At 38.5% G+C, this 17,249-nt stretch overlaps 1 protein-coding gene across 1 annotated transcript in view; it reads left to right on the forward strand.

Moving 5' to 3' along the window:
• Nucleotides 1–1,240: 1,240 nt before the first annotated feature.
• The window catches only part of LOC139181405 (vesicle-associated membrane protein 7-like), a gene marked incomplete at its 5' end in the record, with an annotated part of 50,785 nt that continues 34,776 nt past the window's right edge, over nucleotides 1,241–17,249 (forward strand). Inside the window, 1 exon segment of the mRNA XM_070784753.1 lies at nucleotides 1,241–1,331. Coding sequence (XP_070640854.1) covers nucleotides 1,241–1,331 — 91 coding nt within the window.

Below are 17,249 nucleotides of genomic sequence, written 5' to 3' on the forward strand. Positions count from 1 at the left end.
GAGTCCTTTGGACAGCAAGGAGATCAAACACGTCAGTCCTAAAGGATATCAACCCTGAATGTTCATTGGAAGGACTGATGCTGAAGCTGAAGCTGAAGCTCCAGTACTTTGGATACCTGATGCAAACAGGCAACGCAACGGAAGACCCTGATGCTGGGTTAGACTGAAGGCAAAGGAGAAGGGGCGACAGAGGATGAGATCATTGGATAGCAACACCTACTCAATGGACATGAGTTTGAACAAACTCTTGGAGATAGTGAAGGACAGGGGAACCTGGCGTGCTGCAGTCCATGGGATCTCAAAGGGTCAGACACGACTTAGTGACTGAACAGCAATGTGTTGTGCAACAGAAACTAACAAACTCTCATAACAAACTCATAATCTCAAAACAGACTCATAGAAAAAGAGATCAGAGAGCTAGGGTTGTGGTGAGGGATGATTGGATAAAAGTGGTCACAAAGTACAAACTTCCAGTTATAAGATAAATAAATACTAGGGATATAGTGGACAACATGATAAATATAATTAACAGTGCTTTATGTTATACATGAATGTCATTGAGAGTAAATCCTAAGAGTTCACATCATAAGGGGAAAAAAGGTATTTGGTTCAGCTGGTTTTGCATGGTTTAAATAATATCCCATATTTGAAGCACTTAGCACAGTGAAGTGACTGGAATATTGTGTTTTAAGTCCACGATTATTTGCTATAGATAATAACTTCAAAATATATACTCTCATCAGTGTCTTACATTTTTAGATCCTATAATAAGCCAGTGAAAATAGCATGCATACTCTTATCCCAACAGATACAAAAATAGATGCCCAGAAGCTAGGCCAGTCCCTACCTCATCACACCCAAGAAATAAGAAAAGATTAAGAGTACCTTTTCCCTAACCTGTTACTTCTGCCTCAACTACAGTCTTTTCTCCTTTCTCCCTTGTCTGAACACAGATTATATAACACCCTACTTCTGCCCAGGAATCTCAGATGTGTATTTGATATACTTAGCTTTATTTCATTTGAAATAAGGTGATATTTTTATAACACTTATATTTCATATGGTAGCAAATTTTATGCTTTTGTATATTTTTTCCCTAGGTCTGGTAACAATTTTTGAATGAAGTGACATCTCTTTTGTACCTATGTTGTAGCTTTCCTCAGTGTCATTCCTCTTCTCTTTGTTTTCGTATTGTGAATAATATCTGGGTACCATAAGTTAAATCATATTTTTTTTATAGAAGCATCACTCTGAGAATAAGGGCCTAGATAAAGTGATGGAGACTCAAGCCCAAGTGGATGAACTTAAAGGAATCATGGTCAGAAATATAGGTATGTTTCATGACATACTCTGCATGTATGTGGGCAAAAATGATATTAGATTACTTGATTGGGGTCAGATCATTCTAGAGAAATTGAAATAGCACTTCTTTATTCTTAATATTGGAAGGTAATTGTCAGCTGAGTTGTGGATATTTCTTACCTTAATACTGCCTGCTGTATGAATGGTTTCTTTTTAGCATTTATGACTTTCTTCATTCTAAATTGGTTAGTTTAGGGACTTCCCTGGAGGTCCAGTGGTTAAGACTTCTTCCAATGCAATGGATGAGGGTTCAACCCTTGTTTGTGGAGCTGAGATCCCACATGGCTTGAGACCAAAAAACCAAAGCATAAACCAGAATCAATGTTGTAACAAATTCTGTAAAGATGTTTTAAAAAAATAAATACATTAGTTTACTTAGCAAGACTTATGTCTAAGACTCTTAAATAGTTTCAATTCAGAATAATTCAGTCAATTTGGGTTAGAAATACCCAGATAGTTGATATTATCAGTATAGATACTTAGAGTATAACTCTTTGACCTCCTTGTAAAGTTTGTTACTCTTGACTGAAAGAAGTAATTGGATCAAAAAACTGACTGTTCTATTCTTCAAGAGAATGAACTGTGACATAAATTTCATTGGCCTGTGTTTTGTCAAGAACCTATATAGCACATTAAAATAATCCAAGAAAATACATCAAGTTTATTTTTTGATTGATTATAATGATGGTATTTAGATTTAGGATGATGTTAATTTTTACTAGCTCCAGTTTTCACATTGTAGTTCTTGGGCTAGCAGCATCATCATCTTCTGGGTTCAGTTCAGTTCAGTAGCTCAGTCATGTCTGAATCTTTGTGACCCCACGGACCACAACACGCCAGGCTTCCCTGTCTGTCCTCAACTCCCGGAGCTTACTCAAACTCATGTCCATCGAGTTGGTGATGCCATCCAACCACCTTATCCTCTGTCATCCCCTTCTCCTCACTCCTTCAATCTTTCCCAGCATCAGGGTCTTTTCTATTGATTCAGTTCTTTGCATCAGGTGGCCAAAGTATTGGAGTTTCAGCTTCAGCATCAGTCCTTCCACTGAATATTCAGGACTGATTTCCTTTAGGATGGACTGGTTGGATCTCCTTGCAGTCCAAGGGACTCTCAAGAGTCTTCTCCAACACCACACTTCAAAAACATCAATTCTTCAGTGCTCTGCCTTCTTTATGGTCCAACTCTCACATCCATACATGACTACTGGAAAAACCATAGTTTTGACTAGACGGACCTTTTTTGGCTTCATGTACCAGGTTTTTCAGCTGGAAACTGGCTTTAAGAAGCGTTTCACCTGACTTCCCCAGGACCAAGCTGTTTCCTTAGAATTGATTGTGATTAACTTGCAAGCAGTTTGAATTGAGCTGTTTGAATAGTAAAATGTTTGAGCTGTTTAAAATCATTTTTTAAACTCTAGGGAAAAACCACTAATAATTGAGATCCCAGTTATCTAAATATTTTGAGGGTGCTCCCCCCAACAGGATTCCAGCTGATTTTATGTTTAAAAGCAATGGTCCTTGCTCATGTGTCTTCTAACTAAATGGACTGACTTGCCCAAAGGCAATTTAGAATACCAATGGCCAATGGGGAACTTTTGAAATTCTCAAGCTTAATTTCCATAAAGCCAGATTTAATTACAATAGCTCAAAAATTTCCAGACCTGAGTGGAATGCTTATTTCATTTGGTATTTTGGGGCTTCCCAAGATTATTAGGAGTCTCCCTAAAATTGCCTCTCTAAAATAAAATTTTTAAATGAACTGAGGCGAACAGTGAGATAAAATGGTTCCCAAAGCTTCAGGCTCTTCCTTGGGTTTTTTTTGTTTGTTTGTTTCAGGCTCTGCCTCCAGTGCCATCTCATCTCTCTCCCTCTGCTCTTCGTGGCTGGACTCTACAACTGGCCACCATCTTCCCACTTCCTTTCTGTTAGGGGAAACACATTGACTGAAACTGCCCACCCTGGCCAGGCACCATAGTAACTGTTTACATGAGTTGTTTTACAACAGGAGGTCCTGGTAAGGAACACGGAACTAATAAACCACCACCAGTTGGAAGAGTTTGGGAAAGGTGACAGCATGTGTCCAACCACCTCCTAGAATCCTTCTCGCTGGCATCCATCTTGGCTGAGCAATGTATGCACTACTGGGAAGGACTCTGAGTCAGAATGACTGGCCAGAGACAACCCAGAAATTAATCCCATCCTCTGGGAACTTGTTAGAAATGCAAATTTTCAGGTCCCACCCAAAGCCAACTGAATCAGAAACTCTTAGAGTGGGAAATCTGTGTTTTCACAAGCCCTCCAAAGGATTCTAATGCATACTCAAGTTATAGAACCACTCTTAAATATATCTTGTAAGAGGAATGTCTTACATACAATAAATTCTTTTATAAAATTGAACCAAATATTGGTACATAAATGCTTTATAAAATGTTTACCTTCGATGTCATTTTATAAATGTCCACTTATAATTTTGAATTTACTTTTACACTATTAGAATACTTGAAAGTAATGAAAAGATGTTTTAAAAAATTTACTGTCTCACCATCCTAAAGTTTATTTCCATTTACTTTACTTTAAATTTTTATTCATATGTTTACATAGTTGAAAGTCATATTTTATATTCAGTTTTATGGAGGCACTGTAATATAGTAATCGAGATTTGGAGTCATATATGCCTGAGTTTGAATCCTTATTTCACTTCCTACCTTCTGGTAGGCCTTCATCAACCCTCTAACCTTTCTGACCTTTATCTGCAAAAGAAAAGGAGATAATAAAACCTAAGTTTACCAGGATAAAAATGGTAATATATATATAAAACACTTCGTACAGTGCTTGACACATAGTAAGAGCTGAATTATTATTAGTTGTTAGTCTGTTTTATGCTTGTATAGTATTTCTTTGAGTTATATCACAGTTTGCCAATTATGTCCTTCTGTTGGACACTTCGGTTATTTAGAGCAGTATTACTCAGAATTTAAGCAGCTTGCTCGAGAATGTAAGTCAATGGTGTGCTTCCTTCATTGAGAACATCTTGGTATGAAATCAATTCGACTAAACAGTGTGTTTGGAGACTTAGTTGAGCAGTAGCAGACACTCTTATGTAGCACTGATTGAGAAGTTTCTGTTATAGTAAGTACTGTTATAAATATTTTTATGCCTATTATTTTTTCTTGGGCTTCTCAGGTGGAACAGGGGTAAAGAATCTGCCTGTAAATGCAGTAGGTTCAGGAGACAGGGATTCAATCCCTGGGTTGGGAAGATTCCCCAGAGGAGGAATGGGAACCCACTTCAGTATTCTTGCCTGGCAGATCCCATAGACAGAGGAGCCTGGTGGCCTACAGTCCATGAGGTTGCAAAGAGTCTGACACAACTTAACAACTGAGCATCATGCTTATTTTTCTTGTCTTGTTGAGATTAATTCCAAGAAATGAGATTAATAATCAAAAGGCAGAAACATTTTTACATTTCTTAATATGTATGTCTCGGTTATTTGAAGGGATTTTCTTTCATTAATATTAATTTTGATTGTATGTCTAGATGCAGACTAGAGAACCTAGTGAAAAACTACTAAAATTTTTCTCTCTTTTTGGTCACCAAGTATATTTATTTTGCTTGAAAGTGGAAGCAGTCAACTGCTGAAATATTATTTATTGCAGATGCGTAATGTTTCCAGAAAATGAACCTTTTTAATCAACTCCTCTTAAATGACTTATTTTTAGAATTATAGAAATAACAAATTTAAAATGTAGGAAAAACATATCTAATCTTCTCCCTTTGATTTTTTAGCAGCTTTATTGAAATGCAATTCATGTACCATACAATTCATCCTTTTAAACTATACAATCCAACTGTTTTTACTATATCCACAGAGTTGTGTGACAATCATCACGATCAATTTTAGAACATTTTCATTATCCCCAAAAGAAATCCTGTGCCCATTTACAGTCACTCCTCTTTTCTCTTCAACCTCCAGACCTAAGCAGCAATTAATCTCCTTTCTGTGTACATGTATTTGCCTGTTCTTGACATTTTATATAAATGGAGTTATATAAAGCATGGCCTTAGTGATTTTGAAGTATATAATACAGTATTATTGACGATAACCTCAGATATGCGGATGACACCTCCCTGATGGCAGAAAGTGAGGAGGAACTGAAAAGCCTCTTGATGAAAGTGAAAGTGGAGAGTGAAAAAGTTGGCTTAAAGCTCAACATTCAGAAAACGAAGATCATGGCATCCGGTCCCATCACTTCATGGGAAATAGATGGGGAAACAGTGGAAACAGTGTCAGACTTTATTTTCTGGGACTCCAAAATCACTGAAGATGGTGACTGCAGCCATGAAATTAAAAGACGCTTACTCCTTGGAAGGAAAGTTATGACCAACCTAGATAGCATATTCAAAAGCAGAGACATTACTTTGCCAACAAAGGTCCGTCTAGTCAAGGCTATGGTTTTTCCTGTGGTCATGTATGGATGTGAGAGTTGGACTGTGAAGAAAGCTAAGCGCCGAAGAATTGATGCTTTTAAATTGTGGTGTTGGAGAAGACTCTTGAGAGTCCCTTGGACTGCAAGGAGATTCAACCAGTCCATTCTGAAGGAGATCAGCCCTGGGATTTCTTTGGAAGGAATGATGCTAAAGCTGAAATTCCAGTATTTTGGCCACCTCATGAGAAGAGTTGACTCATTGGAAAAGACTCTGATGCTGGGAAGGATTGGGGGCAGGAGGAGAAGGGGACGGCTGAGGATGAGATGGCTGGATGGCATCACCGACTCGATGGACATGAGTCTGGGTGAAGTCCAAGAATTGGTGATGGACAGGGAGGCCTGGCGTGCTGCGATTCATGGGGTCGCAAAGAGTTGGACACGACTGAGCGACTGATCTGATCTGATCTGATTGACGATGATTAGTATGCTGTACACTAGATTTCCAGAACTTATTAATTTTCTAGTTGCAAATTTATACCCTTTCACAGCATCGCTCCAATTCCTTTTCCCCCCAGTCTTGGTATTCACCATTCTGGTTCAGCAAGGTTTACATTTTTAGATTCCACATATGAGTAACATCATACAATATTTGTCTTTCTTTGACTAACTTAACTTACTAAGCACGGTGCCCTCAAGATTCATCCCTTTTGCAAATGACAGGACTTCCATCTTTCTCATGGCTCAGTAATATTCCATTATATATAGGCACCATGCCTTCTTTATCTATTCATCCATTGATGGGCACTTAGTTGATTTACATATCTAGACTGTTGTGAATAATGCTGCACTAAACATGGGAGTACAGATATCCTTTCAATATCCTGCTTTCATTTCCTTTAGATAGATACCCAGAAATGCAGTTGCTAGATATATGTGTTAGTTATAGTTTTAATTTCTTAAGGAAACTCCATGCTGTTTTTAGTAGTGATTGAACCAATTTATATTCCTGCCAGCAGTGCATAAGGCTTCCCCTTTACTCCATATGCTCATCAATACTTATGTCTTATCTTCTTCTTGTTAGCCATTCTAATTGGTATAAGGTTGATATCTCATTGTGGTTTTTATTTGCATGTTCCTATTGATTTGTGATGTTGAGCATTTTTAATGTACCTGCTGCCTGCCCATTTGTATATCTTCTTTGGAAAAATTCTGTTCAGTTCCTCTGCCTATTTTTAAATCAGATTTTTTTTTTGTTATTGAGTTGTATTAATTCCTTTTATATTTTGGATGATACACCCTTATCCAGTATATGGTTTGTAAATGTTTTCTCCCATTCTATAGGTTACCTTTTCATTTTGTCGATTGTTACTTTTCCTGTCCAGAAGCTTTTTAATTTGATGTAGTCCAACTTACAGATTTTGCTTTCATTGCTTGTGCTTTTGGTATCCTAAGTATCATTGCAAAGACCAGTGTCAAGAACTTTCTTCCTATATTTTCTTATAGGTGTTTATTGGCTTGAGGTCTTATGTTTAAGTCTTATATCCATTTCAAATTAATTTTTGAGTGATGTATATTGGGGTCCAATTTCCAGTTTCTGCATGTGGTTATCCATGTGGTTTTCTGAACACCATTTTTTGAAGAGGTTATCCTTTCCCCATTGAGTATTCTTGATTCTCTTCTCAAATCTTAGTTGACCATATGCATGGGGGTTTATTTCTGGTCTTGCAAATTTTGTTCCTTTGGTCCATGTATCTATTTTTGCCAGGAATACTGTTTTAATTACTATAGCTTTATTAGTGTAGCTTGAAACCAGGAAGTGTAATGCCTCTGCCCTTGTTCTTCTTTCTCAGATTTCTTTGGCTATTTGGGATCTTTTTTAGTTCTGTACACGTTAGGATTTGTTTTTTTCTATTTCTGTCAAAAATGCCATTAGAATTTTGATGGAGATTGCATTGAATCTGTAGGTGACTTTGGCTAATATGAACATTTTAGCTATTAATTTTTCTGATCCATGGACATAGGATATATTTCCATTAGTTTGTATCTTCTTTAATTTCTTTCATCAAAGTCTTGGAGCACACAGATCTTTACTTCCTTGTTGTTTTTTTTTTAATATTTGTTTAAACTGAATTTTTTTTCAGTTTTATTTATTTACTTTACAATATTGTATTGGTTTTGCCATACATTGACATGGATCCGCCATGGGTGTACATGTGTTCCCCATCCTAAACCTCCCTCCCTCTTCCCTCCCCGTACCATCCCTCTGGATCATCCCAGTGCACTAGCCCCGAGCACCCTGTATCATGCATCGAACCTGGACCTGTGATTCGTTTCACATATGATAATTTACATGTTTCAGTGCCATTCTCCCATAACATCCTGCCCTCACCCTCTCCCACAGAGTCCAAAAGACTGTTCTATACATCTGTGTCTCTTTTGCTGTCTCACATACAGGGTTTTCCTTACCATATTTCTAAATTCCATATATATGCGTTAGTATAGTGTATTGGTGTTTTTCTTTCTGGCTTACTTTACTCTGTATAATAAGCTCCAGTTTCATGCACCTCATTAGAACTGATTCAAATGTATTCTTTTTAATGGCGGAGTAATACTCCATTGTGTATATGTACCACAGCTTTCTTATCCATTCGTCTGCTGATGGAGATCTAGGTTGTTTCCATTCCTGGCTATTATAAACAGTGCTGCGATGAACATTGGGGTACATGTGTCTCTTTCAATTCTGGTTTCCCCAGTATGTATGCCCAGCAGTGGGATTGATGCGTCATATGGCAGTTCTATTTCCAGTTTTTTATTAAGGAATCTCCACACTGTTCTCCATAGTGCCTATACTAGTTTGCATTCCCACCAACAGTGTAAGAGGGTTCCCTTTTCTCCACATCCTCTCCAGCATTTATTGCTTGTAGACTTTTGGATCGCAGCCGTTCTGACTGGCGTGAAATGGTACCTCATAGTGGTTTTGATTTGCATTTCTCTGATAATGAGTGATGATGAGCATCTGTATGTCTTCTTTGGGAAATGTCTGTTTAGTTCTTTGTCCCACTTTTTGATAGGGTCGTTTATTTTTCTGGAATTGAGCTGCAGGAGTTGCTTATATATTTCTGAGATTAATTCTTTGTCAGTTGCTTCATTTGCTATTATTTTCTCCCATTCTGAAGGCTGTCTTTTCACCTTGCTTATAGTTTCCTTTGTTGTGCAGAAGCTTTTAAGTCTTACGTTTAGATCTTTAATCCACTCTGAATTTATTTTTGTGTATAGTGTTAGAAAGTGTTCTAGTTTCATTCTTTTACAAGTGGTTGACCTGTTTTCCCAGCACAACTTGTTAAAGAGATTGTCTTTTCTCCATTGTATATTCTTGCTTCCTTTGTCAAAGATAAGGTGTCAATAGGTGTGTGGATTTATCTCTGGGCTTTCTATTTTGTTCCATTGATCTATATTTCTCTTTTTGAGCCAGTACCATACTATCTTGATGACTGAGCTGTTGTAGTAGAGCCTGAAGTCAGGCAGGTTGATTCCTCCAGTTCCATTCTTCTTTCTCAAGATCGCTTTGGCTATTCGAGCTTTTTTGTATTTCCACACAAATTGTGAAATTACTTGTTCTAGCTCTGTGAAAAATACCATTGGTAGCTTGATAGGGATTGCATTGAATCTATAGATTGCTTTGGGTAGTATACTCATTTTCACTATATTGATTCTTGCGATCCATGAACATGGTATATTTCTCCATATATTAGTGTCCTCTTAGATTTCTTTCACCAGTGTTTTATAGTTTTCTATATATAGGTCTTTAGTTTCTTTAGGTAGATATATTCCTAAGTATTTTATTCTTTTTGTTGCAATGGTGAATGCAATTGTTTCCTTAATTTCTCTTTCTATTTTCTCATTGTTAGTGTATAGGAATGCAAGGGATTTCTGTGTGTTGATTTTATATCCTGCAACTGTACTATATTCATTGATTAGCTCTAGTAATTTTCTGGTGGAGTCTTTAGGGTTTTCTATGTAGAGATCATGTCATCTGCAAACAGTGCAAGTTTTACTTCTTCTTTTCCAATTTTGATTCCTTTTATTTATTTTTCTGCTCTGATTGCTGTGGCGAAAACTTCCAAAACTATGTTGAATAGTAGTGGTGAGAGTGGGCTCCCTTGTCTTGTTCCTGACTTTAGGGGAAATGCTTTCCATTTTTCACCATTGAGGATAATGTTTGCTGCGGGTTTGTCATATATAGCTTTCATTAGGTATGTTCCTTCTATTCCTGCTTTCTGGAGGGTTTTTTTTTTTAATCATAAATGGATGGTGAATTTTGTCAAAGGCTTTCTCTGCATCTACTGAGATAATCATATGGGTTTTTATCTTTCAATTTGTTAATGTGGTATATTACATTGATTGATTTGCAGATATTGAAGAATCCTTGCATCCCTGGGATAGAGCCCACCTGGTCATGATATATGATATTTTTAATATGTTGTTGGATTCTGTTTGCTAGAATTTTGTTAAGGATTTTTGCATCCGTGTTCATCAGTGATATTGGCCTTGTAGTTTTCTTTTTTGTGGCATCCTTTTTCAGGTTTTAGGAGAATTTTGAGCATTAATTTACTAGCGTGTGAAATGAGTGCAATTGTGCAGTAGTTTGAGCATTCTTTGGCATTGCCTTTCTTTGGGATTGGAATGAAAACTGACCTTTTTTTAAAATTTTATTTTATTTTTAAACTTTACAATATTGTATTAGTTTTGCCAAATATCGAAATGATTCCGCCACAGGTATACCTGTGTTCCCCATCCTGAACCTTCGCCCTCCTCCATCCCCATACCCTCCCTCAATTTAGAAAGATGGTAACAATAACCCTGTGTACGAGACAGCAAAAGAGACACTGATGTATAGATCAGTCTTATGGACTCTGTGGGAGAGGGAGAGGGTGGGGAGATTTGGGAGAATGGCATTGAAAACTGACCTTTTCCAGTCCTGTGGCCACTGCTGAGTTTTCCGAATTTGCTGGCATATTGAGTGCAGCACTTTCACAGCATCATCTTCCAGGATTTGAAATAGCTCAACTGGAATTCCATCACCTTCACTAGCTTTGTTCGTAGTGATGCTTTCTAAGACCCACTTGACTTCACATTGCAGGATATCTGGCTCTAGCTGAGTGATCACACCATCGTGATTATCTAGGTCATGAAGTTCTTTTTTGTACAGTTCTTCTGTGTATTGTTGCCAATTCTTCTTAATATCTTCTGCTTCTGTTAGGTCCATACCATTTCTGTCCTTTATCGAGCCCATCTTTGCATGAAATGTTCCCTTGGTATCTCTAACTTTCTTGAAGAGATCTCTAGTCTTTCCCATTCTATTGTTTTCCTCTATTTCTTTGCATTGATCACTGAAGAAGGCTTTCTTATCTCCCCTTGCTATTCTTTGGAAATATGCACTCAGATGCCTATATCTTTCCTTTTCTCCTTTGCTTTTCACTTCTCTTCACAGCTATTTTTAAGGCCTCCCCAGAGAGCCATTTTGCTTTTTTGCATTTCTTTTCCTTGGGGATGGTCTTGATTCCTGTCTCCTGTACAATGTCATGAACTTCTGTCCATAGTTCATCATGCACTCTATCTATCAGATCTAGTCCTTTAAATCTATTTCTTACTTCAACTGATTGCCAACATCCACTGGATCATGGAAAAAGCAAGAGAGTTCCAGAAAAACATATATTTCTGTTTTTCTGACTATGCCAAAGCCTTTGACTGTGTGGATCACAATAATCTGTGGAAAATTCTGAAAGAGATCGGAATACCAGACCACCTGACTTGCCTCTTGAGAAACCTATATGCAGGTCAGGAAGCAACAGTTAGAACTGGACATGGAACAACAGACTGGTTCCAAATAGGAAAAGGAGTACATCAAGGCTGTACATTGTCATTCTGCTTATTTAACTTATATGCAGAGTACATCATGAGAAACGCTGGGCTGGAAGAAGCAAAAGCTGGAATCAAGATTGCCAGGAGAAATTTCAATAACCTCAGATATGCAGATGACATGTGCATATGTCACAACCTTATGGCAGAAAGTGAAGAGGAACAAAAAGCCTCTTGATGAAAGTGAAAGAGGAGAGTGAAAAAGTTGATTTAAAACTCAATATTCAGAAAACTAAGATCATGGCATATGGTCCCATCACTTCATAGGAAATAGATGGGGAAACAGTGGAAACAGTGTCAGACTTTATTTTGGGGGGCTCCACAATCACTGCAGATGGTGATTGCAGCCATGAAATTAAAAGACGCTTACTCCTTGGAAGGAAAGTTATGACCAACCTAGATAGCATATTAAAAAGCAGAAACATTACTTTGCCAACAAATGTCCATGTAGTCAAGGCTATGGTTTTTCCGGTGGTCATGTATGGGTGTGAGAGTTGGACTGTGAAGAAAGCTGAGTGCCAAAGAATTGATGCTTTTGAACTGTGGTGTTGGAGAAGATTCTTGAGGGTCCCTTGGACTGCAAGGAGATCAAACCAGTCCATCCTAAAGGAGATCAGTCCTGGGTGTTCTTTGGAAGGACTGATGCTAAAGCTGAAACTCCAGTACTTTGGCCACTTCATGTGAAGAGTTGACTCGTTGGAAAAGACTCTGATGCTGGGAGGGATTGGGTTCAGGAGGACAAGAGGACAACAGAGGATGAGATGGCTAGATGGCATCACCGACTCCATGGACAAGAGTTTGGGTGAACTCCAGGAGTTGGTGATGGACAGGGAGGCCTGGTGTGCTGCAGTTCATGGGGTTGCACACAGTCGGACATGACTGAGTGGCTGATCTGAACCGAACTGTCAAGTTTTGGTATTAGGGTGATGGTGGTCTCATAGAATGAGTTTGGAAGTTTAGCTTCTTCTGCAATTTTCTGGAAGAGTTTGAGTAGGATAGGTGTTAGCTCTTCTGTAAATTTTTGGTACAATTCTGCTGTGAAGCCATCTGGTCCTGGGCTTTTGCTTGTTGGAAGATTTCTGATTACAGTTTCAATTTCCATGTTTGTGATGGATCTGTTAAGATTTTCTGTTTCTTCCTGGTTCAGTTTTGGAAAGTTGTACTTTTCTAAGAATTTGTACGTTTCTTCCAAGTTGTCCATTTTATGGGCATATGCTTATAATAGTCTCTTATGATCCTTTGTATTTCTGTGTTGTCTGTTGTGATCTCTTTTCATTTCTAATTTTGTTGATTTGATTCTTCTCCCTTTGTTTCTTGATGAGTCTGGCTAATGCTTTATCTATTTTATTTATCTTCCCAAATAACTAGCTTTTGGCTCTGTTGATTTTTGCTATGGTCTCTTTTGTTTCTTTTGCATTAATTTCTGCCCTAATTTTTAAGATTTCTTTCCTTTTACTAACCCTGGGGTTCTTCATTTCTTCCTTTTCTAGTTGTTTTGGTGTAGAGTTAGGTTATTTATTTGACTTTTTTCTTGTTTCTTGTAGTAAGCCTGTATTGCTTTGAACCTTCCACTTATCACTGTTTTTACAGTGTCCTATAGGTTTTGGGTTTTTGTGTTTTTATTTTCATTGGTTTATATACATATTTTGATTTCTTTTTTGATTTCTTCTGTGATTTATTGGTTATTCAGCAGCGTGTTGTTCAGCCTCCATATGTTGGAATTTTTAATAATTTTTGTCCTGTAATTGAGATCTAATCTTACTGCATTGTGGTCAGAAAAGATGCTTGGAATGATTTCAATTTTTTTGAATTTACCAAGGCTAGATTTATGGCCCAGGATGTGATCTATCCTGGAGAACGTTCCATGTGTGCTTGAGAAAAAGGTGAAATTCATTGTTTTGGGGTGACATGTCCTATAGGTATCAATTAGGCCTAACTGGTCTATTATATCATTGAAAGTTTGTGTTTCCTTGTTAATTTTCTGTTTAGTTGATCTATCCATAGATGTGAGTGGGGTATTAAAGTCTCCCACTATTATTGTGTTATTGTTTATTTCCCTTTCTTACTTGTTAGCATTTGTCTTACATATTGTGGTGCTCCTATGTTGGGTGCATATATATTTATAATTGTTATATCTTCTTCTTGGGTTGGTCCTTTGATCATTATGTAGTGTCCTTCTTTGTCTCTTTTCACAGTCTGTGTTTTAAAGTCTATTTTATCTGATATGAGTATTGCTACTCCTGCTTTCTTTTGGTCTCTGTTTGCGTGGGATATCTTTTTCCAGCCCTTCACTTTCAGTCTGTTATGTGTCCCTTGTTTTGAGGTGGGTCTATTGTAGACAACATATATAGGCATCTTGTTTTTGTATCCATTGAGCCAGTTTTATCTTTTGGTTGGGGTATTCAACCCATTTACATTTAAGGTAATTATTGATAAGTATGATCCCGTTGCCATTTACTTTATTATTTTGGGTTTGAGTTTATACACCCTTTCTGTGTTTCCTGTGTAGAGAAGATCCTTTAGCATTTGTTGGAGAGCTGGTTTGATGGTGCTGAATTCTCTGAACTTTTGCTTGTCTGTAAAGCTTTTGATTTCTCCTTCATATTTGAATGAAATCCTTCCTGGGTACAGTAATCTGGGTTGTAGGTTTTTCTCTTTGATCACTTTAAGTATGTCCTGCCATTCCCTCCTGGCCTGAAGAGTTTCTATTGAAAGATCAGCTGTTATCCTTATGGGAATCCCCTTGTGTGTTATTTGTTGTTTTTCCCTTGCTGCTTTTAATATTTGTTCTTTGTGTTTGATTTTTGTTAATGTGATTAATATGTATCTTGTGTTTCGCATTGGGTTTATCCTGTTTTGGACTCTCTGGGTTTCTTGGACTTGGGTAATTATTTCCTTCCCCATTTTAAGGAAGTTTTCAACTGTTATCTCCTCAAGTATTTTCTCATGGTCTTTCTTTTTGTCTTCTTCTGGGACTCCTATGATTCAAATGTTGTGGCCTTTAACATTGTCCCAGAGGTCTCTGAGGTTGTCCTCATTTCTTTTAATTCTTTTTTCTTTTTTCCTCTGTTTCATTTATTTCTACCATTCTGTCTTCTATGTCACTTACCCTATCTTCTGCCTCCATTATTCTACTGTTGGTTCCCTCCAGAGTGTTTTTTATCTCATTTATAGCATTATTCATTACATATTGGCTCTTTTGTATTTCTTCTAGGTCCTTGTTAAACATTTCTTGCATCTTCTCAATCCTTGTCTCCAGGCTATTTATCTGTAACTCCAATTTGTTTTCAAGATTTTGCATCATTTTCACTATCATTATTCTGAATTCTTTATCAGGTAGATTCCCTATCTCTTCCTCTTTTGTTTGGTTTGGTGGGCATTTATCCTGCTCCTTTACCTGCTGAGTATTTCTCTGCCTTTTCATCTTGTTTATATTGCTGTGTTTGGGGTGGCCTTTATGTATTCTGGCAGTTTGTGGTTCCTCTTTATTGTGGAGGTTCCTCGCTGTGTGTGAGGTTGGACAGGTGGCTTGTCAAGGTTTTCTGGTTAGGGAAGCTTGTGTCAGTCTTCTGATGGGTGCAGCTGGATATCTTCTCTCTGGAGTGCATTGAAGTGTCCAGTAATGGTTTTTGAGATGTCAGTGGGTTTGGTAAAACTTTGGGCAGCCTGTATATTGAAGCTCAGGGCTATGTTCCTGTTTTGCTGGCAAATTTGCATGGTATGTCTTGCTCTGGAACTTGTTGGCCCTTGGGTGGTGCTTGGTTTCAGTGCAGGTATGGAGGTATTGATGAACTCCTATCGATTAATGTTCCCTGGATTCAGGAGTTGTCTGGTGTTCTCAGGTTTTGGACTTAAGCCTCCTGCCTCTGGTTTTCAGTCTAATTCTTACAGTAGCCTCAGGACTCCTCCATCTGTACAGCACTGATGGTAAAACATCTAGGTTAATGATGAAAAGTTTCTCCACGGTGAGGGACACCCGGAGAGGTACACAGAGTTACATGGAGAAGAGAAGAGGGAGGAGGGAGATAGAGGTGACCAGGAGGAGAAGAGGGGGAATCAAATGGGGAGAGAACAAGCTAGCCAGTAATCACTTCCCTTTGCTCTCCACAGTCTGGACCCCTCAGAGATGTTCACGGAGTTACACAGAGAAGAGAAGAGAAGAGGAAGGAAGGAGACAGAGGTGTCCAGGAGGATAAAAGGGGGAATCAAAAGCAGAGAGACAGATCCTGCCAGTAATCCCTTCCCTAAGTGTTCTCCACAGCCCGGAACACACAAAGAGATTCACAGAGTTGGGTAGAGAAGAAAAGGGGGAGGGGGGAGATAGAGGCGACCTGGTGAAGAAGGAGAGTCCAAAGGGGGAGAGAACAATCAGACCAGTGATCTCTGTCCCAAGTAAAAATGGGTACTGAAGATTGGGTTCTTAAAGGTACAAAGTTGATAACAAATACCAAAAAGCAAAGATAAGAATCTAGAGTAGAGGTTAGAGTCTCAAAAATACAATATTAAAAAAGAAAAACGTCACAGAAATCATAAAATATATATATATATATATATGAAGTTTGCTTTAAAAGTAGGGTCTTTTTTTTGCAAGGTAATAGTAGATTATAAAAATGAAAATTAAAGGAGTAATAAGGGACCTAAATTTTTTTTTAATTTAAAAAATGATAATAGTTAAAATACATCTATGGCTTTCTCTAGAGCTGTCTCGGACAGTGTGAGGTCAGTTCATTTTCAGAGAGTTCCTTGCTCCAGCTATACTTCTCCAGGTGTATAGGACCCTTTCTATGTAGTCTGTTCTAACTACAGGGTTTTAATATATTTCACCTGTCGCTTCCAAAGTGTTTCCCTCTGTTTATTTTAGCTTCTTCTGTTTGCTGGTCTCTTCAGTGTCTAATTTCTGCCCTGACACATGGTGGGGTGGTGATAGTCACTTTTTTTAGGTTCATTTGTTCAGTAGTGCTGTGGGGAGGGAGGAACACTGCAAACAAATATCAGTGGTGTGTGCTCACAGTGATTCAGCCACACTGGGTTTGCCCCCACTCACAGCATGTGTGCTTTCCCAGTCTACACTGCTCAGGCTCTAGGTTGCTCTGCTGATAACTGTCTGACACGGGCCCTGGGTTGCATGAACTCCCGATGTCTAAGCTGCTCAGGTTCAGGTTCTCGGGTACTCCACAATGGCACAGACTTGGTTTGGCCTGCGTTTTGAGCCTGTCCCTGGTCCGAGCAGCTCAGGTGACAAGGTGCTTGGTGAGTACAGTCGCTCCCAGGTGGGGACTGTGACTTATTGCCTCCCCTGTTCCAGCCGCTAGGTTTTCTGGGTGTACAATGGGCACCGCACCTTCTCAGGTGTGCTGTGTATCTCTTCTGGGGAGCTGATCTCTGGCCACGACTGTCCCAACGGATGTCGACAGTCCAGAATCCCAAGAAGTCTTGTTAGCAACGAAGTCTGCTTGCAGTTTGGTATAAGATGCTTCTCTGGGGCCACGATTGCCCCCTTCCAGCTCTGGCTGCCCTCGCCTACCTGTCTCCAGCAGGAAA

The sequence above is a fragment of the Bos indicus genome, chromosome X, assembly GCF_029378745.1.
Source record: "Bos indicus isolate NIAB-ARS_2022 breed Sahiwal x Tharparkar chromosome X, NIAB-ARS_B.indTharparkar_mat_pri_1.0, whole genome shotgun sequence".
Taxonomy (NCBI): domain Eukaryota; kingdom Metazoa; phylum Chordata; class Mammalia; order Artiodactyla; family Bovidae; genus Bos; species Bos indicus.